General features: G+C 42.6%; 1 protein-coding gene across 4 annotated transcripts in view; it reads right to left on the reverse strand.

Annotated features, from left to right (window-relative positions):
• Window positions 1-22,942, reverse strand: part of HTR7 (5-hydroxytryptamine receptor 7) — a 57,605-nt gene extending 34,663 nt beyond the window's left edge. For all 4 annotated transcript variants that reach the window (XM_048507115.1, XM_048507116.1, XM_048507118.1 and 1 more), the window contains exon 1: window positions 22,339-22,942. In XM_048507115.1, the coding sequence (XP_048363072.1) occupies window positions 22,339-22,937 (599 nt within the window). In that variant the 5' untranslated portion in view covers window positions 22,938-22,942. The remainder of the gene's footprint in view (window positions 1-22,338) is intronic.
• Between the last annotated feature and the right edge of the window lie 929 nt (window positions 22,943-23,871).

The following is a 23,871-nucleotide window of genomic DNA, read 5'->3' on the forward strand; positions in this document are numbered from 1 at the left end:
CAGGTTTCAATAGAATCGGCACCTTTTTATCGAGGTTTCACCCTTCCGCACTGCAGCGTGTGTGTGATGAGGACATCCATGTCTATCACACTTTCAAACAGTTCAGCAATCCCCACGATCACATCTGCTCTGTGGTTTTTTCTTCCTCGTCCTGTTTGGCTGTTGCACTGTGTTGGGGCAGGAATATATTTTTAAAACTTTTTTGTGCAGCTACATCACCACGTGCATGTGTAGATAGGGTGGTAGCTGTTTTTCACACTAAGCTATGTTTATGTGTGGCTTCGGTAATTTTAGTTAACAGTTGACACAGAAATCACGTTCCACGCAGCCACGTTTCCACGTAGCCTCCGCCGGCGCAAAACAAAAAACTCTGCACTCTGATTGGCTGGAAGGTTCCGCATCACTGCCAATGGTGGGAAATTAAATCTAGATTGAAACCCTGATCCTCCCTGCCGATCTGGATTTGGCGCGTGTTTTTTTAAAAGGTGCACTTTCATGCAGGTTCTGAAAAAAACACGCGATCAGGGGGAGGAGAGCGCCAGAACAGGGATGAATTCATGTTTGGCGATCAGGCAGTGGGGAGTTCTTCCTGAAGCCTGGTTATTTCATGTGAGTATCCTGCGATTAATTGACCGTGGGGAATCGAACAGAGTAAACTGGTAGTAAACTACACTGAAATCCAGACCTATTTATCAGTGTATGAGTGAGAGGTCCAATGTTTATGACTTGAAGAGTGTAATGATGAGAGACTGCAGGAAGCTGCCTGGGTAGCCATGGGCAAACCACAATCCTATGTTGTCAAAATGAACTGAGATAACCCATGCATGCTGCTCTGTACGCCATGAAGCGTGGCTGATACATATCATGAATACAATGAAAAAATACTTTTCAGCAGAGTCAATTCGTACACTCAGCTGTGATTTAAAGTGGAAAGTAATCAAGATATATACATCCAAAAGGCAGAGCAGTTAGAATCTAAATAATGAAGTTTTAATTATTATATTGATTTTTATATTTATTACTTAAATTGTAGTATGAGCCGCCCTGAAAGGGTGGGCTACAAATCTAATAAACAAACAAACAAGCAAGCAAGCAAGCAAGCTGCGGCTAAATCCAGATGAGACAGAAGTAACCATGGGTTAGAAAGTCTAGTGCTCGGAAAGGTTGGCTCCACTGGTGATGGAAGGAGTTTACAGAACAGATTAACAGCCCAATCCAGACTGGGCTGGCAGGTAGGGTGCCACTGCTCTGGCTCTGCCCCCTCCAAAGAGCATTCCGGTGGCACAGAAAGCCCAAAAACCACACAAAAAAGTCAGCCAGAATTTCCCATAGGGAGAAGCAGAGATACACCACACTGCACCAGCTCAAGAGGGTAGAATGAGCAGTGGAAGCCAACTGAGGTTGGCTCCACCCTGGGAACACGCCCACCATGCTGATGCAGCTCAGGAGTACCAAAATGGAGCTGGTTGCTGCAGCTGGGTGTCCCAGGACCGTACAGGGGCCAAACGCCAGCAGATTTCTCCTCCACTGGGATAAGTGTTCTGGGAAATGCAAATCCGCTTGTGTAGTGCTGCCTCTAGAGGGGGACCCCCCACCCCGATTGGCGGTTAGACCTTGGGATGCTAATAGCCTTGCTATTAGTTTTATTATTATTTGATGTTTTAATTATGTATTTAAAATCACCTTAGTTGGAAGAAGGCAGGATATAAATGTACAGTGTGATCAATCTATCCTTAGATAGATCAACCTCTGTGCATAAAAAGATAGCAATCTTTAACAGGAAGTGTTTCCAAAATATAACTGAAGCTACATCCAAAATTAAAAAATGGAAAATGGATTAGGAGCACCACATATATGCCAACCCAAATTCCTTGGGAAAAGGATATAGTACATAAAAATGTACTAAATAAATAAGCAATCTTTTTTTAGAATATTTAATATCTATTTTTGGGGGGTAAAATGTACCTTCTGACTCCTTTTGTTTGTTGATCTTTTGCCATAACTTAACAATTTTTGTTCTTCACAATGCATTATAACTCTAAAAATAATTGATTACTTTTATAGCAATCCAAAGGCATGTAATTTTAAAATATTTACAGCTATTCAGCACTACTGCCAGCTTGTAGAAAAGGGAAGTAATAAGCCACATGGCCACTGTTACATGGCCACTGCCACATGGCCATTGTAGTGTTGGCTTGGAATACAGCAGGGACCATTCTTCTTGGTTTTCTCCAGGGCCATTTGAATTTCTAGTCCACCCATGGATAGAGGGGTGGTGGCTCATAAATATAGTAGCAACCTATTTATTTTTTTGTTATATTTATACACCACCTTATACTAGCTTCTCTGGGCAGCTTACAAAGGTTTGTTATATCTGAACAATTTCAGGATCTGTCAGTGGTTAACAATTCACAGATGCTTTCAACCTGCTGGCTGTGCTTTTTCTAAAACTTCAGGAGGTTTTATTTTGAGTACAGCATTGAGAAAGATAAAGTTTATTATATAAAAACAAGAGTTTTTATAACCAAGTTTTTATGACCAAGAGTTTTCCAGCGAAATGATAAAGGGCAGCAGACACAGACATGAAAAATACTTCAAAGTTCCTGCAGAAGTTGTCATGCCACTGGGCTGTTCAACCACTATTTCCTGTTCTGAAAACAGCAACAATATGGTCACAGGTCAGATGAAGGGAATGAGGATCCTGAAGCAGGTGTGGTTCATTCCAGGACACTGAGAATTTAGGCGCATAGCTTCTGAGTATAATTAGAGCTTCAAAATATCCATTAGCTATATTAGCTGTCACAAGCTGCACCTTGACTTGCACAGATATTCCAAAACCTCACAGCAATGATGAAAGAAAATGAATATACTCAGCTTCCATGGCAGGTTGAAGGACACACAATCCAGTAAACTTGCTCAAGCTAAGTAAGTATGGGGCTAGTCAGTGTTTGGGCATTCTGACCAACAAAGGTAGCAGTGGTGGGATTCAAACACTGTTAAAATGACTGTTAAAAAGTATTAAAATATATTTTTAATATCACTTTTTTATTTTAAGTATTAAGAATATTAATACTTAATAAAAATATTTTAAGCATTAAAAAAGTGATATTTAAAATTTTAACAACAGGTTCTACAGAACCTTCGAAACCCCCTGAATCCCACCTCTGGTGGATTGGATTTTGAAAGTCACAGAATATTCAGAAATGGCAAAACTGACATCTCTATTAAGGAACAATAGGATGGACATCTTTTTTAAAACTGGAAACCTTTTACGGAATACCTTTAGAGAACTTATTCAAACAGAGAAACAATAGTAGGATTTGCAATCTAAAAGAAAGCAGAATGTATTAGAATATTAGTAAAACAAAAATAATTGATTTAATGTGTGGGGACAGGCCAGAATGTGTATAAATTTGTTTAATCAAGAATTATGGGAAGTCATAGAACCAAGGATTTGCAAAGAATCAAAATGGGAGCTTCTGTGTAAGTGACCAGCAAGCCTGCATTTTTGCAATAGGTCAAAAAGGCATGTTACCAGCAGCTTGCTAGTGACTATGCAAACAAGCAAGATAACATCTTTGACATCTTGGCACTGAGGGCCTACGTGACAGAAGACAGATGCATTTTATTATTTGGTTTTTGGGTTAGAAATGAATGTGATTAGTTAAATCAACAAAGTGTTTTTCTATATAGTTAAATAAACACATAAATGATAAGTGATTCACATGTATTAGTATTTTACTATAATTCTATTGTCTTAGAATCATTGTATAATTGTTAGAATCATGTTTTAACATTTCAAACTGGGGAATTGTTAGAAACATTTCATGCTGGGAGAAGGAAAGTTTTATGAGCCTAAGGAATGCTGCATAGCCTGAAGGGATAGCTCTCTCTGGGAGAAACCTAGCAAAACGGGTTTTTCTTGGAGGAACAAGCTAGCTTTTATGGCAGTTCTTTGTATATGCACAGAGAGAAAGCACGCACAAACAGCATGTAGCGTTTGACGTAGAAATATAGGCTGTCTTCATGTGACCAGTTCTGACCAATAAGATTTTTAAGGTATATGAATCATAATACGTGGAACAAAAGGGGAGGACTGTGTGACGTTTTTGCATCTACAAAAACTAAGGTTTTCCTATACTGGGCGTGCCTCCTTCGAGAGCCACCCAGGAGAGGGCAATCTCCTGTAACATTCTAAACATTGTATTGGGGCGTGCCTCTCCTTCGGAAGAGGTCACCTTCTTCAACTTATCTGTATTCTGTAACGTTCTAAATTCTGTGTCTATCACTCGAGGGCACCAAGGGCGTGTCTCTTCCTTGGGAGAGTTCACATTCTGTAACTGATCTAAATTCTGCTAAGTAAAACTGTCTGTTTGTTTTCTAATGTCAGATGTCTTTTGCTTTATTTCAAATTTTAAGTTTTTCTTAAAACTAACTCAGCTGTGTAGGACCAGAGAGCGGCCCTGGCCCCACAAATGTTTCTTTACCTATATGCATGAATTTAGAGTTAACTTTCAATCGAAGATGAAATAGCTAGAAGTCATTGTAGGGTGTATTTTATTAGGTTTTAACTTGTTTTTTATTGTTGTTGGTGTCTATGTATGCATTGTGTTTTTTTCATGTGAAACAAATAGAAAGTGTTATTTAAAAAGAAAGGAAGTGGGCATTCGGGAAACTCTATATAAGCCACCTTGAGTTTCCATAATGGGGAACAAAACAAAATATAAATTAAAAAAGATTTACAGGAACATTTTTTTTGTCATCAAGTCACGGCTGACTTGTGGCAACCCCATAGGGTTTTCAAGGCAAGAGATGATCAGAAGTGGTTTACTTTTGCCTACCTCCACATTATGTATTCCACGAAGGTCTCCCATCCAAATGTTAGCCAGTGTGGTATATTGGTATTGTTGTTTTAAGGACTACTCCCAGAGGCTCTTTAGAATTGAGAGGCTCAGAAATTGTGACCGTAACTGGAGGAGTCAGAGTTACTGAGGCCTTGCTGTGGCCTGGTTAGTTAGGTGGCTGTTGTGTTCCAGTAAACACAGTTCTTAACCACTATTGTCACCAGAACGAATCCTTTCCCTCCCTAAAGGCGTAACAGGCAGCACTGATTCTGCCTAACTTCTGAGCTATGATGAGATCAGGGTAGCCTGTCGTATATGAGTTTTTTAATGCCACACTTTCTTCAAGATGCTCTGGGTACTTGGTTAATTTCATCCTCACGACAGGAGTTAAGATTAGGCTGAGAAACAATGACAGCCCACAACCACCTATCTAGCTTCATGGAAGAACAGTAATTTGAGATGCATCTCCCAGGAGTAATTGAAGAAGGAGAGTTTGGATTTACACCCCCCTTTCCTTTCTTTCCTTATAACCTAGCATTATGTAGAAACTCAGGACATAGTGAGATAAAAAATCATGAGCCTCATAGATGGGAATAGGTTACATTGAAAAGAAATTAAAAGATGAGATTATACTAGTTATGGCAGGTGTTAGAAACAAATGGTAGTATTTTCACATCCCATTATTAATCCATCTGAATGTGTTGTGCACATATTTATGTAAATTGGTGTGCATATTTAAAATCTACCGTTTTCTGTCAAAAAGTGGCAAGGTTGGGGGAAAATACATTTATCCCCCTCAAAGCATATAGTATCTTTTACAATACTATCTTTTAAAGAGATTGTGATATATTGGTACAGAATGCCTATGTTACATTTATCTCTCTCCTGCTTTTCACAGCAACTTCAATGCCATAAACAGACTCACTGATTACGTTATCATCTAGTGATTTCCCTCTTCTGAGGAAGAGGTCAAAAATGTCACTCCAAGTTAGCCATTAGCCTCAAAGAAATCCTGGCTGAGGCATACCAACTAACCTATGAGAGTATTTTCCTTCAATCACTTGTAAGTTTAACTTCTGCAATTTCTTCACAAAAAGAACGTTTTAAAGATCTGACACTATTAGTTTTATTTCATTTGAAAAGGCACTGCTCAGGCAATGGCATGAACATCCTCTAAGGAAAAAATGATTAAAAGGAATACAACAAAAAAGGAAATGGCCGTTAGTAAATAACATTTTTTTCTCTTTTGAGAAGTTAACAAAATTGTACCCGCTGATGTATTACACTGAGTTTTCACAAAAGTCAACAGAAAATTGCTTATGTGCAGACACCAAGCTTCTTCCTTTCTCATAGTCATGTCCTATTAGCAGAAATAGAAGGGCATGTTTTCATTGCCACTGATCAAAAAAGCCAGACTAAAGATTATCACAGGGCTTGAAGAACAAGACGGCATCACCCTTCACTAAGATGAGCTCTCCTCTATAAAAGCTCCTCAACAAAAAACCTTCACAATCCATACTACCCTGGAGCATGATCATGACATAACAATAAACCTCAGGTTCAGTTTGGATTTAAATGCTTTTTTGCAACAAACCACAGCTTGTCATTTCTCCCAAATCACAAGCTATGGCTTGTTCTCCCAGGATTCCAAAGCACAAATTGGCCTCCTGATGTAGAGTGAAGTTAATCATTATAGTTTGTGGTTTAGTCTAAATAAGTGCTTCGGACTCATGGGATTAGGAGCCACTTGTGGTTTTTTGATATGCCATTTGGGCCTCTTCCAAGCCCTATTCTCCAACGTTGCAACTACCTCATGTTCCAGGAAAGTATACAGACCTGTGGTTGACAGGTGGTTCCCACCATGAAAGAGTTGCTGGCACAGGGACTACAGGATGGGTAAGCTGTGAGATGATGACCTCATGTCAAGTATGGAAGTAGCGGTTCCATCCTCTCCAATAACCCCCACTCCTAAAGTTCCACCAGGAGATTTTGTGGGTAGAGCCTGAGGAGGGCAGGGTTTGGGGAGGGAGGGATAAAATGGCATAAAGTCCATCTTCCAAAGCAGCCATTTTCTCCAGGGGAACTGATATTTTTCTCCTGGAGATAAATTGTAATCCCAGGAGATCTCCAGCCATCACCTAGAAGCTAACAACCGCACTCACTCAACCCTTCACCACATTCTCTGTACTTTCATCCCAGCACCTGAGCCAAGATGGCCACAGTGGAAATGTGTTGGTCTTGCTTCCCTATCTCCATGAGCAGTTTGCTTTTCTTTTACCTAAGCTGCTGTGTCTCATTCTGAGAAGAAAGTGAGAAAGCAGAGAGGGAAGGCATTCCCACATTTGAGATAACATAAGGTTAAGGTTCAGCCATGTGTGGAGAAACAAGCCTACATGCTCAGAGATAATATGGTGATTTAAAAGGTTATGGCCATATTTTAATAGCTATATCATATGTGGGTACACAGGACATTTAGTGGCTCTTTGGGTAAAGTAGTTAGCTCTTTGCTAATGTAGTTCTCTGAAAGCCACCAAATGAGTACCAGTAGCCTAAATGACTAATCTCCAACATGACCCCCATGGGCACCTATCTACCCACCATAGTTTTTTTCTTGTGCCCACCTCTGTGTTTGAGGGAAGTGGGCAGGGGTTTTCCTGAGCAAATTGTGCCTGGGAAAAGTTCTTTCCATCTCATCTTCCTGCCAATCTGGTGGGTAGTTGGACAGTGGGCCAGCCTACCACAACATCCCTCACAGTGTCCATAGGCTAAACAAGACTGGAGATCCCTCATCTAAGTGATAAATTAGGTCATAACAAATGAGTTTCTGGTTGTGAGAGAAAGGAGAACCACGTAAGCAAGCTCCTGGTTCTTCACAGATTCATTCTTGTATGTCAAGGAAAAGTCTAGGCTTTTGCCACCTGGCTCGCATGGGTTCTTGTGAGTAAGTGAGCAAACAGCAGACTGAATAAAATCTTTAAAGTTTTATACAAAAAGTAAAATAAAATAAAAAAGAACAACATGAAAAATCATTCAGCAGGAATAATAGCATCTGCACAAATAGCAGAAGATTAGCTGAAACTTAAGATTCAGAATAAAGCGCTCACAAATATGCAAATATTAGCATAGTCTTTGAAATCTATTTAGCGTTGGCCTTAGTTTCTTTCAGCAAGCATAGGTCTGAGAAAAGGTACAGCATTTCAGGTAGGTTCAGAATAAAATAAAACGGCATAGAATCACATCTCTAGCCACAGTAAGTTTTTTATAAGGATTCATCAATCACGGTCAGGTGAGTCTAAATTCAAACAATTAGATCCAAATTTGAGTGGAACTTTCCAGAGCCAAGCTTCTGGTGATAATTACACATCAGCAATTAATGACTTGGGTCAGCCTGGCACAAATAATCACAACACCCCTTTCATGTTTTGAGAGACTGAGAGGTAGCTAATACTCCCTGCTCGTTCTCACAACATAAATCAGGTGAAACAGAATCCAGTCAAGACAGGGCCTTCTAATTAAAGGAGACAGAAAAAAGTTCTGACAGTGATTGAATTTCTTTTTTAAAAATTTTTGTTATTGTATAGTATAATACAACAGATAAATGGTATGCTTTTAATCAGACTATACATTTTCCCCTTTTCTCCCTCCCCCCTCCCTTCTTTTTCATTTTTTACATGCAAGCAGCAGAAAGTTCATTCTTCGTATTCTTTGTTCCCATATTTCTTCATTAAATCTGGCTTCTCTTATCCATTTCTCAAAGATTGACCATATCTTCATAACATCTCTAAGAGCGTTTCCCCACTTATTCATAGCCCCCTATGCCACGCGCTACTCACAGCGTGCGTCATTTCTGGTGCGCGCCCGGGCTTCCCCACAACCCCGCGAAAGGCGCCATTTTGAAGAGCACCAGGAATGACGCACACTGAGGGGGCGTGACAGCGGCAGCGTCGGGGCGGCTGCGTTGTCGCCGCCCCTGTAGTGGGGAGTGCCGGGGGACCCCACGCTACTTGGCTACAGTAGCGTGGGGCAGAAGGTAAACGCCCTCAGTTTTTCTTGCCATAACATATTTTTTGACATCATCTCAAAAATTTCTAACTGTATTTGTTCCCAAACATATTCCAACCATTTTGAGATTGTCCATTTCTTTTTATCTTTCCATCCGAATGCAATCACCATGTGTGCAGCTCTAATCATAATTTTATACATTGGTCCATAACTTCTATTCACCCTTTTATCTTCAATTAGACCTGCCATTAATAAATCATTGTTTGTGATTGAATTTCTTGACACTGTACCAATCCTCAGAGCAGCAATACATGCAAAGCCTAAAACACTTATAAATATTTCTAAAGAACAAAAGCAGAGAACCAAGCTACATACTCAAGTGCAGATACTCACACAGTGCCTCTGCAGCCACATGTAACTCTTTGACATGCCACCTCTGGCACCATTACCCATTACCCAATGTCACCAAACCCCTTGTTTCAGTAAAGTGGGCAAGGTTCTTGCCCATTGCCCAGGCTTGCAGTTGGCGAGTGGCTCCCATCCCGAAGCAACTACTGTTGGGGAAAAGTAAAAGGTGAGAAAGCTGCTTGCAACAAGAGACTTCACAGAGCTGCTGGCTGGCTCTGAGAAATTTCTATTGCGGAAGAACTTCTTTTGCTGCCTTCTTGTACTCTCCATGGCACAAGGTATATCTCCAAGGGTTGCGCCGAATATGGGCTGCCCCAGCAATGGGGCATACCACTGTTAAAAGCAACTCCAGAAAACAAGATGCCTTGCAAGGATAAAACGTGGTATGGATAGAGGTTAGTACCGCCTCATCTACTGCAATACCAGCTATTTAATGGTATGCTGTGTTATTGTTATGTTTGTATGTTGTTATACATATTGTGCTGACATGTATGATACTGATATTAGCCACTCTGAGACTGTCTTGACAGGTGAGAGTGGCATAGAGGTCTAAGTCTAGAGTTCAACTTAAAGGGAGCTTTTAACATAAAAAAGAATGTATTTTTAACATTTAAACTACTAAAAAGTTCCGGAGAACTTGAAAGTTTGCACATTGTTTTACGTCATGTCTGACTTGCCAGTGTTTTCTCCTTACTCCAAAAACACAAAATCTGGCTCAACAGACAGAACCTGGCTGAGGTTCAACAGTAGCAGCGAGGGAAAACCCTACATGCTCAGAGGTACTCACAGGTAATTTTCTATGCTGTGCCTTCTTAAAGGACTGAGCTTGTGTGGTATGTTTCCATTTCTCCTTCTTTGAAAGGGTCTCAGAAGAAGATGACCTTAATCTTATGAGAGGGGAGTTTTGCCAAAAGTGTCCATTTGGGAGCTCCTTCCTGTTTATCACCGAATTTTCAAATAAGTTGGGGCGTCTTCAAAACAATAGATATATAAAGGGCACAAACCTGTTATAAAGCAATTATTGCTGGAAAATATCATGACCTTTAAGACTAGTAAGTGAAACTACAGGTTGCAGCTTTTCCTGCTGTGTGCAATGCCTTGTCTCTAATTTTTGAAGTCTTTGTGACTATTTTTAAGGTTTTGAGAAATTTAGCAATTTGGTATAGCAAATGTGGGTTAAAAGAATGATGAGATGAGAAAAGGAGGCATTTATAGGGTCCAATTATGGGGATACAAACTTGCATGCTGTCACGTTTCACAATGCTCTGCAGACTGAGTATCTGACAATGAATAATATGGCCCATTATTTAGTATGATCAGTACTATGTATGCTTCCTTTAGAAAATGCTATCTCTCGTATTCCCCCTGCCCCCCTCCCCCGCCAAGTGTTTGGAACCTTGATTCTTAACATGTTTCCATAGAAGCTCATAATTTCTTTGGAATAGCTGCAATTCACAATAAATCTACAAGCTAGCCTATTTCCTAACACGCTAAATACTGATTCTGGTAAAAGAAAAACTCCTGCTAAAAGAAAGCAGATACAGATAAAAACTATAACTGTTTACCATTCTCAATAGTTTTACAACTTTCTTGTGTATTCATGGCTCTGTGTATTAATATCTCCTTGCAAAGACATGTCTGGGCGACATTCTGGCTGTCTGAGAGAGAGACAGACTCACACAAGTACACTGAAGATGACAACAAAAAAATAACTCAGCCTTTTGATAACTTATTCCTGTCTGTTTACCAGCTACAGAAGGAAACCCACAGAAGTCTGTCATGTTGATTAGTCAATGCAACCCAGTCCGCAGTTCATTTCTGCATCTGTTTCAACTAAACTGAATTCCAGGTGGAGAATCTGTGAAACAGAAGAGAAATACACCAGCTCTGCTGAAACAGCAAACTTGCTGATGCACACAATTTTTTTCTAATTTAGTGTCATCAAGAATAAAGGCACAGTTTAAGATTCTTACCAGTTCTTCACATCCTCCCTGCCCCACCCCAAATGTATGCCTAGTGACTTCATAAATTATTTTTGTGGACTGTTTATCTATCTATCTATCTATCTATCTATCTATCTATCTATCTATCTATCTATCTATCTATCTATCTATCTATCTATATCTATATCTATATCTATAGATATAGATATAGATATAGATATAGATATAGATATAGATATAGATATAGATATAGATATAGATATAGATATATCTATATCTATATCTATATCTATATCTATATCTATATCTATATATATATCTATATAGATAGATAGATAGATAGATAGATAGATAGATAGATAGATAGATAGATAGATAGATATAGATATAGATATAGATATAGATATAGATATATAGATATAGATATATAGCTAACAGTGTGTTTGTCCCTGATGGTCTCCCTCAGAAGCTGCTGGACGAATCGCCCCCAAATTTTCACAGGACGTTCCTCCCTGTTGTGGGCAGGTAATCGGACCTTCACATCGCTGAAAGTCCATACCTGAGCCAGGTAAAACATCTTTTTCCTGGCGCACCAGGCCATGAAGCTGGCTGTGTTTAACTGTCACCCTTAGAATGTTCGTGCAGCCTGTCTGTGGCCTGAGGGCTTGGTATAAGGGTTCTTAGGAATGTTCAAGCAAGAGATGGCCCAGAGAGATGAGCAGTGAAAACAGTAAATAGGTAATACTGTTAGGTAATACGAGTGGAAGTGAACACATAGACACTTTGCCGTGTGAGACGTCAGGTGGGGTTCCCCCCCACACGCTGGTAACTTTCACTCTCTGTGCCTCACCCACTGCTACCAGACAACACACATACTCTCATACACATCCAGCTCATCCTCACACACCTCACTCTGCCCTCCTTCACATCCAACCACCACTTACCCACTTCCTCACCCATATTTGCCACAGCTCTCTTTTACTAAAAGCGAGCTGCAGCTTTGTCCTTTTTTCTTCTAAGACAATCCCAAGCCCAGGGTGGGGGGTGAAAACCAAGCACTACTTGGTTCCACTTCTTTGCACATGGCTCCCTTTACTTAACCCAGGGAGCTGGCCTCGATCTGGAGCCTCACCACCTCTGCCTCCTGCTTTTCGCCTGACTGGGATAGCCTGCTTGCCCCAGTTCTGCCTTACCCAAGCCAGGACTGTGCATGTCAACCAGCCTCATGGACAGCGGGATTTACACTCTGGACAGTTCCGTTGTGGAATGGGAAGGGTTACCTTATACTAAAAAAACAAGACAGCACCATATAACGATGTGCATTGAAAAAGGAAAGAGGGATTCCATTTGACCACCCCAAAAGGCTATGCTGGGAATCATTGGACCTGCATGGACCTCTGTGTGGGTTGCGGACTGTGATGAGAAGGACAATTGCCACAGCAATGCGTGGCCGGGCCCATTAGTGCACTACTAAGAGTGTAGAAACCACCTAACGAGAATAGCCTAAGCTCCAGCATGCTTTCTACCCAATGATGATATGGCTTGCTTCAAGGTAAATGGATTTTATGATGAGCTAGACTCTGTTTTAATCCGGATCAAGGACAAGTCCCTGACTTACCCTCATTTCCAAAATCTTGGAGAACTACACCTACATGTTGCCTCTGGAAATACTTGTGCTTTCTCCATTGCAATCTTCAGAAAGCACCCCAGCAGGAAAGGTGGGGCAGCTGCCCGGGCCCATGGCTTCTGGAGAGTGAGGATAGCCCATCCAAGTACCACCCCTGCTTAGCTTCTGAGAGCTGATAAGATCTGATGTTCCCTTCCCTCCCAACACATGAGAACATTTAATAAGTGCACATACCTACTTGAAATTTAGCTCTATATAAATATTCTTCTATACCAATAAAATTCAAAATTCTGCTTAACGTATAGCTTTCCCCTCTGTGTTTACTCCAAAATTAAAGGCTCCAGTATGAAAACAGGCCTCCCAAGGCCCTACACATTTTCATAGGGTTTTTTTCCCCCTTTAAACCCAGAATTCAAGAGGATATTACAGTCAGTGACCACTTTGTAGTCTAGTCTGCCAAGCTATGTGCCTCAAACATCTGTACCTTCAAGCCAGGATGGTTGCTTAGCCATTTGGGCAACTTGACAGAAATATTCCCCACAGCAGCTAGGATTCCCACTCCTGTTGCTTATCTGAAAGAAGCAGCAAGCAATCAAGATTCAACTTCAAAACAGTTTTGACTCCCTGCAGATCAGCTCTGCTCCATCTCCCCCATCTGCCGTTCACCATGACCTAAAATCAGATCTTTAAGAACAGCTGTAGTCTATGTGCTTTTTCTGTTGGTGTGCCTTTCCCCAGCTACTCCTCCTAAGCCAGTGGTAGGAAACTGGCAGCTTTTGGGGGGTGGAGGGGATAAACCTGTACCAGTGTTTATGTGAACCTGATATAAAAGGACAATTCACATAAACACACACACACAAGATCTAGCTGAGAGACTCTGAGAATTGTAAAAAATGTAACTGTGCCAAATACAATGTCTTGGATGTCTTCTTAAACATTTATGATGTTGGTTCTAAGCAGGACTCTTCTAGAATTAGAGTTGTTAACAGACCTGGAGAAAATGCCTGTCTTTTTAGAAGAAGAATGGACAACTGAAATTGGCAACAAACAACTTTTCATGGCATAAGCTGGTAAATAAATGCGAAAGTGACATCACAACCGACTTAGAGCAACCCCAGCAAGGGACTTCCAAGATAAGTGAGAACCAGAGGTGTTTGCCATTGTCTGCCTCTTCAGAGTCAAAATTTGGTGATCTCCTATTCAGGTACTGACCCTGCTTAGCTTCCAAGAGCTGATAAGACTGAGCTTTACCACACTGCCTTTCCTTATCTGGTTAATAGTATCCCATACTTATTTCTTTATAACATTTATGTCTTGCTTTATCTCCTCTGACTTAAGGCAGTTAACAGTTCACCTGCCAGGTTGTGAGGACACAAACTGTAACAGACCAAACTGAGGCCGCTTCTGCACGGGCGGAATATGGTGGCCTGGGGACGGCAAAAACGCCGTCCCCAGGCCGCCATTCGCACAGGGGACGCAGCTGCTTTGCAGCTGCGCCGCCCGCCCGGCGCCGAAAGCCAGTTTCCAGAGCTCTGGCGCTGGAAAGCGCACTTTTCTCGAAAACTCGGCTGGAAGCCGCCTGCTGTATCTAACGGCAGCAGCTTCCCGGCGCTCCCTCCCTAACTCTCCTCCTTTCATTGCTTACCTGCTCATCCGGCCCTCTCAGGTGTTGCCGGGCCTGGGGATTACACACACCCCTGCTCTGCGACATTTACGGGAAGCAGGCGGCGCGCAGGGCAGGAGAGAGGCGGTTGTCCCTCCTTCAGTGTGCTTCCCGGCGACGCGCCGGAGTGGGCCAGTAGAGCAGGTAAAGTCGACTTTGGGCGACCTACGCGCCCAGCGCTAAAAAAAAGCCGCCGTCTTCAAAGTTCTTTCTGGGACCGCCCATCGCGACGGTCCTTAGCGTTACATCGGGTCGGCGTCCAGAAACGCCGATTCCAAATTCCCTTCCGCCTCCCGTATGCGGAAAGGAGGGCCTTCCGACAACTATTAAAACACAGATTGAAGCATACAAATTACAGACTTAAAAATACTCAAGATTTATGAAGGCTCTATTAAAGGGAACGGATATTTTTATCCAAGACTGGTGGCAGCCCTCTCCAAGGTGGAGTTGTAATATCCAATAAGCATATCAAAGAATTCTTTATTTTAATAATCACTCTCTTCATATTAATAGTGGCTAAGTGGTGTAGTGGCGTAAGAGCAGGTGCACTCTGATCTGGAGGAACCGGGTTTGATTCCCTGCTCTGCCACTTGAGGTGTGGAGGCTTATCTGGGGAATTCAGATTAGCCTGGGCATTCCCACACACGCCAGCTGGGTGACCTTGGGCTAGTCAAAGCTTTCCGGAGCTCTCTCAGCCCCACCTACCTCACAGGGTGTTTGTTGTGAGGGGGGAAGGGCAAGGAGATTATAAGCCCCTTTGAGCCTCCTATAGGTGTGAAAGGGGGGATATAAATCCAAACTCTTCTTCTTCTCTTTTAATGTTTGTCAATAGCAATCTTAGGGGGAAAGCCTCAGCAGGTCTTATCGGAGGTAGGTCCCATTTTATGCAATAAGATTTTCATCCAAAAAGGTGTTTTTAGGATTGCAGCCTCCAACCCAACAATCTGGGAGTCAGCAGGATTAGAAAAATTCTGCCCTCAGGAAAAAGACATTAAACATAAAGTAGATTCTGATTTCATTTGTGTTATTGCCCTGTGAACATGTAGTTTATTATACTACATCGTATTCATGTTGCCCTTTGGGAATCTAATTTAGTTTTTATAATCCATGTATTTTGTGTAATTCTGAAATGTTCTCATGAAGTAGCCCATAACTGTTAGAACTGACTTTTTAGCTCCTTATTGATTTATCAGGTCAACACTTGCTTTGTTTTCCCAGCAAGAAAATCCAGAAAGGTTTGAGAAAATATTTCTTCCAAAACAGAAAGGACTTTTAAAAAAGGGAAGTGTTATTCCGGTACAGCACTTTTGTGGTTGCTATAAAGCTATGATGGGAGAGGCTGCAAACGAGTCACACTTTGGCTCCAAGATTTATGCTGCTGATTTATAGTCTTTCGTTGGTCTATACCCCGTTTCACATAGGCTCATTCCGCACATGCAGAATAATGCACTTTCAAACTGCTTTCAGTGCTCTTTGAAGCTGTGCGGAATAGCAAAATCCACTTGCAAACAGTTGTGAAAGTGGTTTGAAGACGCATTATTTTGTGTGTGCGGAAGGGGCCATAAAGATGTTAGTTAAGTCAGCTGAGGTGCAGCAGTTGAGAAAATGGTATGCTTCTGCATTAGAATATAGCACCAGATGAACAGAATTATCATTCATTTTTAAGAACTGCCTTTGTCAAAACCATTATTTTGTGAATTGTTAAACATGGTACTTTGATACAAGAACATTTATGGAAAAATGTATTTTTATTTTCAAACTTTCAAACAGATCGGGGGGAGCAGGGTTAGGTAGGCACCAGGACCCTGGCAGAGCATTTTACAACAAAGGAGGTTCGGTATGCTTTGTTTTGTAGTGGAAGAATACACAATCTACTAACATCTTCATGTGAAACAGACTATAGCTCCCTCATATTTCAGTGGTGCTCCTCTGAGGGTCATACCCTAGACTACCTCAATCTCTAGATTCTCTAAAGTGAAAAGGAGCAAGCCTGAGAGAGCTTTCCCTAGGCAGAAGGAAGACCAAGATACTCGGTCGCCAGAGATAAATCTAATTGTTGTCGCACCTGCATAGTAGTAAAAAACATAATGAAAAATCAGCAAATAGTAGCGAACCCTGACCAAATCCACTCAAGGTGATCAAAAAAATCAATTAAAAAACTAGACTTGTCAGGACTTTTACATTTTGGCTACTCGCACAACAGTGAGACAGGTGATTTTTTTCCTACTCCAGCAGCTGTTCTTGATTTATTTACTTCATTTAAGGAACCAAAGTGGCTTAAAACAGTCTACCATTCTCCATTTTTTTCCTTACAACAATGTTGTGAGATCAGTTAGGCTGAAATCATCCAGCAAGTTTCTACTGCAAAATGATTACCGGTATTTGAAACGGGGTCACCAAACCCGAGTCTAATCACTACTTACCACTGTCTTTTTATTTAAAATCCATACATATACGGTACATATCTTACTTGAACTGGCTTTTTACCTCTGGGTTCTATCATGCAGATCAGCCCTCAGACCTTTTAAATTTCTAGAATTTCTTATTATAGGCTTTCTGCATGCACATTTCCATGGTCCAAAAAGCAGAGAGTTCTAGAGTCTATTCTTTCCCACACCACATTGCCTATAGAACATATCTACATGCTCGGACTATGTGTGAGTCATCAGCAAGATTTGCATCTCTGAGGTACTACCACATAAGGAACCTAAAACATTAAGAATACGCCTGATAGCCTACAATTTTTTTAAAAAAAAATTTTTTATGTTTCCACAAAACATTACACAAGTGAAAAAAGGGAAATTTAGAAAGAAAAAAGAAAAAGAAAAGTCTTACATAGATCTGCAATAATACTATAATACTGAAGGAATGCTCACCACTTAAATAATTTTGGTAAGCAAATTCATACAAACACATAAACGTTAACAGCCTGATATTGACACATAAACTTAAATAAGATTTTACAATGTATAATACTTAATAAAGCTCCCATTTTTCTTTAAATTCATGCTCCAGTGTTCTATTAACAAAGTTTGTCAGTTTAGCCACAATAAAGTACTCTCTCATCTTGTCTTCCCAATTTTCTTAAATGGGATTAGTCTTCCATTTTCCAGCTACACACAACCGTGATTCTTGCTGCAGTTAGTAAACACAGAAATAATTCTGGTTGTTTTGGTAAGTTTTCTGGGAGAATGCCTTCTGCTAGCCTATAAATAAGTAGTCCAAGAAATCTTAGCAGGATTAATGCATCCACATCTGCTATCTAAAAAACATTCTCTCTAGAGGACTTTTAAAACCCTTCACTAAATATTGGAATGGTTCAGTTGCATGCAAAGTATCATCTTCATTTCAGAATCATGGCAGGCCCAGAGGAACAGGTTTACTGCGTGGGTCTTAACTTCTTCCCCTGAGTGATAAAACAAGCACAGAAATGTATACCCTTGGATGCTAGTAGCCCATAGTTTATATATTCAGATATCCACATTGTAAATACTGGTCCCTGGGAGTGAAAAAAACAACAAATTGTTCATTGTCTTGCATTTCATATATGTCACGTACCCTTTGAGCAAGGCAGCCAAATTACCTATCATTGCTTTAGTAAAATATATGATCGCATAATGTCCTTTTCTTTTATTTTCCCCTTTCAGCAGTCTTTTACTTGCTATCCTCTGAAGCTATTCTTCAGTAAGCTACAAGTGAATATCATACAAATATGTCACAAGTCTTTCTTCTCTATTTAGTAAACAGGGTCCTTTGCAATGTATGTCACAACAAATGGTATCATCTGAAAAGCATTGCAGTCCTTCAAAAATAGAGCTCAAGTGTTGCTGAACGCAAAGTCTAAAACCCTGGCAGCCTTATCCCATACATGTTTACTCAGAAGAAGGCCTCCTGCTCTCCTGAATGGACCATACTCTTTGATAAGCACACCTAGAATCACTGGGTTTAGAAAATGCAAAATTTAGTGGTACATATACTTCATTGGACAAGTAATCATACAATGCACACACTCTGAGCCTAGCCTACCTCACAAGATTATTGTAAGAACAAAACAGAAGAGAGAAGAATGATAAAAGCTGCTTTGGGTTCCTATTGGGAGTGAAAGGTAGGCTATAAATAGAGTTAATTAATAAAACCATTCTTTCAAATGGTCCTGCCTTGTCTCTCACCTTGGGAGGGTGGAAGGGTCTGGCAGAAGTATCAAGTTGCAGCCAATGATAGTAAATGGAATAACTTACTTATAATAATATCTCCAAACCCTCTATCAAATTTGCACAGGAATATTTTTTCATTGTGAGAGCATCTTCTATTTATGCTGTTCTTCCAGAGGCGTAGCTAGGGAAAATGGAGCCCGGTGCAGAGTTTTGCTGCCCCCCCCCACCCATGTTCGTTTGTGTTTTTTGTATTTTTTAGTGTTTTTTCAGTTTTTGGCCTGCAAAGGGCACGGTTTTTAGGCTAGCAGCATCAAAATTTTAGGGTATCTTTTGGAGACTATCCTGATGAAACTAGCCAGGTTTGGTGAAGTTTGATTCAGGGGGTCCAATGTTATGGACCCTCAAAGGTGTAGCCCCCATCTCTTATTAGATCCCATTGAAAACAATGGGGGATGGGGCACCCCCTTTGGGAGTCCATAACTTTGGACCCACTGAACCAAACCTCACCTAACTTGGGTATTATCATCAGGAGAATTCCCCGAAAACTCCCTGAAATTTTGGTGCTGCTAGCCTAAAAACTGCACCTCCTGCAGGCCAAAAACTGAAAAATACTAAAAAATACAAAAAACAAACCTGAACATTTTGCTGCCCCCCAGGCGCACGCCCAGTGCAACGCACACCCCCGTCCCCCTTGTAGCTCTGCCTTTGCGTTCTTCCGCTTTTTAAAAGAGTCCCCTTTGCCTTTTAAGGCTTCTTTGACTTGAGTTATTAAGAACACAGACATCCTTTCTGTCTTGGTGGTATCTTTTCCTGATCTGAGGCATTCTATCTGGGTCTCTGTTCTTGCCACAGCATGGACCTCTTCCAATTAATTATATATGTAAATGCTCCATGTATGCTCAGCAATACATTATTTAACATCATGGTTATGTTCCTGAAAAGAGAGTACTAAGGTTTTGATAACTCGGGTTCTAATGGAGATGTATTCACACAATCGTCAATTCCTTTAAATGAGTAACATTTGAGGCAGCAACTGGAAGAGGGAGCAACCACCAAATGAATGCCTCTGTCAGGCTTCTGAGTAAGATCATCACCAGATGTTTTACACACTTCCCTCTGTGATACACCTCTGAAGACGTCAGCTACAGATGCAGGCGAAACAAGTAACAAGATCCACCAGACCACGGCCACACATCCCAGAAATCCCACAACAACCAGTTGAGTCCGGCCGTGAAAGCCTCCAACAATACATAGTACAGGAAACCATTCTATAGGAGATATTGCTTGTATAAATCATGTAGTGAAACCCAGAAGAAAATAATCTGGAGGACTGTTATCACTAGAAAAACACTTAGTCCTGGAATTAAGACTAAAATCCAGCCAATTCTGCATTCTAATAAGGGATTCTGCCAAAAGGTTACAGCTACAGGATCTTAAATAATGAAGCAGGTAAACGGCTAAAAAGACTTACAAATATTTGCTTTCAGATATTTCACACAATGAATCTATAGTCTCGTATCTACAAGTAACCAACGGCTATTTGTGCACAGACGCAGAGTTCGAGTAACCAAGATTCCTGTGGTATATTAAAGACTAAGGAACACATTGTGACTTGAGTTCCCTTGAGCTACAACCACTTTGTCAGATGCAAAGAGTCAAAGGTAGTGCCAAAGCCATCAAACATTTTTTACGTGGGGCTTGCTAGATTAATACTAAAGGAGCTGTCCATTTTGCCTTTGTGACAGTTTCTAAGAAGAAACATTTTGGATTGTCTCATCATAACATTTGAGGAGACCATCCAAAATGACTACTGGAGAATTACTCAGCTTTAGGAGGGACAATGAGGAAATTAAAATTGTTGAAGACTTTCAATTCCTTGATTCCACCATTAATCAAAAGGGAGACTGTAACCAAGACATCAAAAGGAGATTGAGACTGGGAAAGGCAGCCAGGAAGGAACTAGAAAAGATTCTTAAGTGTAAGGATGTGTCACTGGCTATCAAGATCAAGTTAACTCATGCCTTAGTATTCCCTATTACTATGTTTGGGTGTAAAAGCTGGATAATGAAGAAAGCTGACAGGAAGACAGTAGATTTCTTTGAAATGTGGTATTCAAAGAGAATGTTATGGATACCACAGACTGCCAAAAAATCAAATCAGTGGGTTCTACATCAAATTAAGCCTGAACTGTCCCTAGAAGCTAAAGGGACAAAAGTGAGGCTGTTTACTTTGGTCACAGAATGAGAAGACGAGAGTCGTTGGAAAAGACAATAATGCTAGGAAAGGTTGAAGGCAGCAGCAAAAGAAGAAGACCCAGCATGAGATGGATTGACTCAATAAAGAAACCATGGCCCCCAGTTTGCAAGACCTGACCAAGGCTATTAATGATAGGACATTTTGGAGGATATTCCTAGGGTCACCATGAGTCGTGACTTGGCGGCACTTAACACAGAGAGAAGGAACACAGCCAGGAGTTCTATGTCAAGCTAGGTGTCATTAAATCCACCAATTTCAACAGGCTTGGGTTGCCTCACTTAGAATAAGCGTAGAAAAAAAGAAGGCTGACTGTTAAAAGGAGTTAAAATTAAATGGCTTTTGTTTCCTACATCAAGGTGCCTGTCACATAATGCACAAGTATCCTGTTTAGCATGCAGTCATGCAGGGCCATGTTTACTTGGCATTGCATTAAGCAGATAAGACAACGTTAGGTGTCACATCACTGGCGTTTTCTTTTGTTCCCATCAACCACTTTTCTTTTTTTGCTTGACTTCCACACAATGGCTGAAAAAACAAAGCAAAGGAGACCCCTGCTGGAATGGCTGGGGAGCCTCAAACTGTTCCATCCAAACTTTAAAGCCTGTGCTATACATTGGCTAGTTTCATATCCTCTCTATTTAAGTTTCTTGCCTCCACTAAAAACAGAATACTGAATAATATATTTGACCTCACTTGCATGTGAAATCTCCATGCACTAAATCAGGTGGCCTTATGGTGAGTTTGCTACTGAGAGGATACTGACTGGCTTTAGATGGAAAGTTTCCAGTGTGTGAAAAGGGACACAGGGGCTGCTTTGACATCTACTTGCATAAGCTAGACCACACATTCTTTTATCCTAGATTCATCTAAATAATTATTCTTACTTTCACTCCCTAAAAAAGCACAGGACCACCTTTTCACTGAGGCAAACACAGAGACAAGCTGCAGACACTGACAAGGTGTTCAAAAAGCGAAGTCCTAAGCAGAGTTAAATCCTTCTAAGCCCATTGATTTTAGTAGACCGATCAGGGCTTACTTCTGTTTGGACAATCTTGTAGGTGTCTTAAGGGCTAACTTACGTCAAACAATGCAACACACATTTCCGCCACAACATATACACCTTCATATAACCGGCTGTGAACTCATCCAGAACAAATCACAGCCATTAAACCAGGCTTGCCTTTTTAAGCATGAAAACAAGCGCATCTACTCTGTTATCCTACCCCACCCTAGGTGAGTCCATGAGAGTGACCCAAGGTCATGAAACCGGGTAGCTAAATGACCTTAGACAATCTTGCATAGATACTTGGGAGATTCTCAGAACTTAGCCGAAATACTTTAGTAGCTCTTTGCCACCATCCAACTTTCACAAGCACGATCCCTCGCTGGGAATCCAAACCTTCCTGGAGCAGGGCGAAGAGCGTGAAGCTGCGGCGCTCACCTGTCGATGCTGATGAGGCAGAGGGTCATGATGGAGGCGGTGCAGCACATCACGTCCATGGCGATGAAGACGTTGCAGAAGGCCGTGCCGAACATCCACTCGCCGCCGATGAGGTCGGTCACGCTGACAAAGGGCATCACGGCCACGGCCACCGACAGGTCGGCCAGGGCCAGCGAGACGATGAGATAGTTGGACGGCTGCCGCAGCTTCTTCACGAAGCACACCGAGATCACCACCAGGCAGTTGCCGGCGATGGTCAGCAGGGTGATGAGCGACAGCGCGGCCCCGATCACCACTTTCTCCACGTTGCCGTAGCTCAGGATCAGCACGCACTGCGTCTCGTTGCCGCCCAAGCCGACGGGGCTGGACGCGCCGGGGGTCCCGCTGCCGTCGCCGCCCCCGCTGCCCCCGGGGCTGGCCGTGACCCCCTGCAGCAGCTTCCCCAGGCGGGTGGGCTGCCAGGAGCCGGCGATCATCCCGGCGCCGCTGCCGCCCAGCTGCCGGGGATCCTCGGGCGCGAAAGGGCGCAGCAGCGGGCTGGCCAGGAGCGCGCTGCTGCTGCTGCTGCTGCTGCCGGTGCCGTTGAAGCCCAGGACCATATTGAGGAGGGCTGCCCAGGAAGCCAGCCGCCAGCCCCCCGCATGCCCGGTGGGGCCCAGCGCGCCGGCGGCCGGGGGCTCCTCCTCCTCCCGCCCGGGCAAGCAGCCGCAGCCACCGGCTCCCGCGCGGGCAGACGCCGCCGCCGCCGCCGCCGCCTTAGCTCCGACGGCTGGAGGCGCATCGTCCGCTCGCTCGCTGCTCGCCGGCGGCGGCGTGCGCTGCAAGCAGGTCCGCCTCCACAGGGGGCAGAGCCAGCCCAGCCCGGGTCTCCGGACGTCCAGCGGCCATGCCTGACCCCGACGGGCTCCAGCTGAAGTTTGAGCGGGCTGCGCGCCCCGTCGTCGGCGCCGCCTCTCGTCCCCGCCTTGACACGTCCCCGCCGGCCTTGCCGAAGAGCGCCAGCCCGCAAAACGAGGCTCTCTCTGGCCATGCGCAGAGCTCCGGCGACGTCCCGGGCTGGAGTCTCGGGCTTCCCCCCCCCCCCCCGCACCCCATGCAAAGTACTCCGGGGGCGGGGAGTCTAAAGCCCTCCACAACAGGGTGGGTTGTTTCATTTGGACCAACCAAGTAACTGCGGCTGCTGTCTGGCAAGGTGGTTGGTTCGGATACTGGCTCAGACCACCGACCCATCATCCCATGGAGCCCAGGATCCTGTTCCGCGCAGCAGCCAGCTAGGAGGGCCGACCGTGTTTACTTCGCAGCTATTTGCTCCCAAGTGGGTTTTTCCCCACGTTTTTCGTTTAAGCCTGGGGACGGGAGGGTTAGGGGATCCGAGGAACTTCAGCAGGGTATGATGCCACAGAAATGACAGGATCCAAGCAGACATTTTCACCTTGGAACTTATCTATGTCGGCCAAAGATTACTTGTAATTCCCAGAGCTCTCCAGGCCTCACCTGGAGGCTGGCAACCTAATTGCTGGAAATATTGTATAT

The sequence above is a fragment of the Sphaerodactylus townsendi genome, linkage group LG08 (genome assembly GCF_021028975.2).
Source record: "Sphaerodactylus townsendi isolate TG3544 linkage group LG08, MPM_Stown_v2.3, whole genome shotgun sequence".
Taxonomy (NCBI): Eukaryota; Metazoa; Chordata; class Lepidosauria; order Squamata; family Sphaerodactylidae; genus Sphaerodactylus; species Sphaerodactylus townsendi.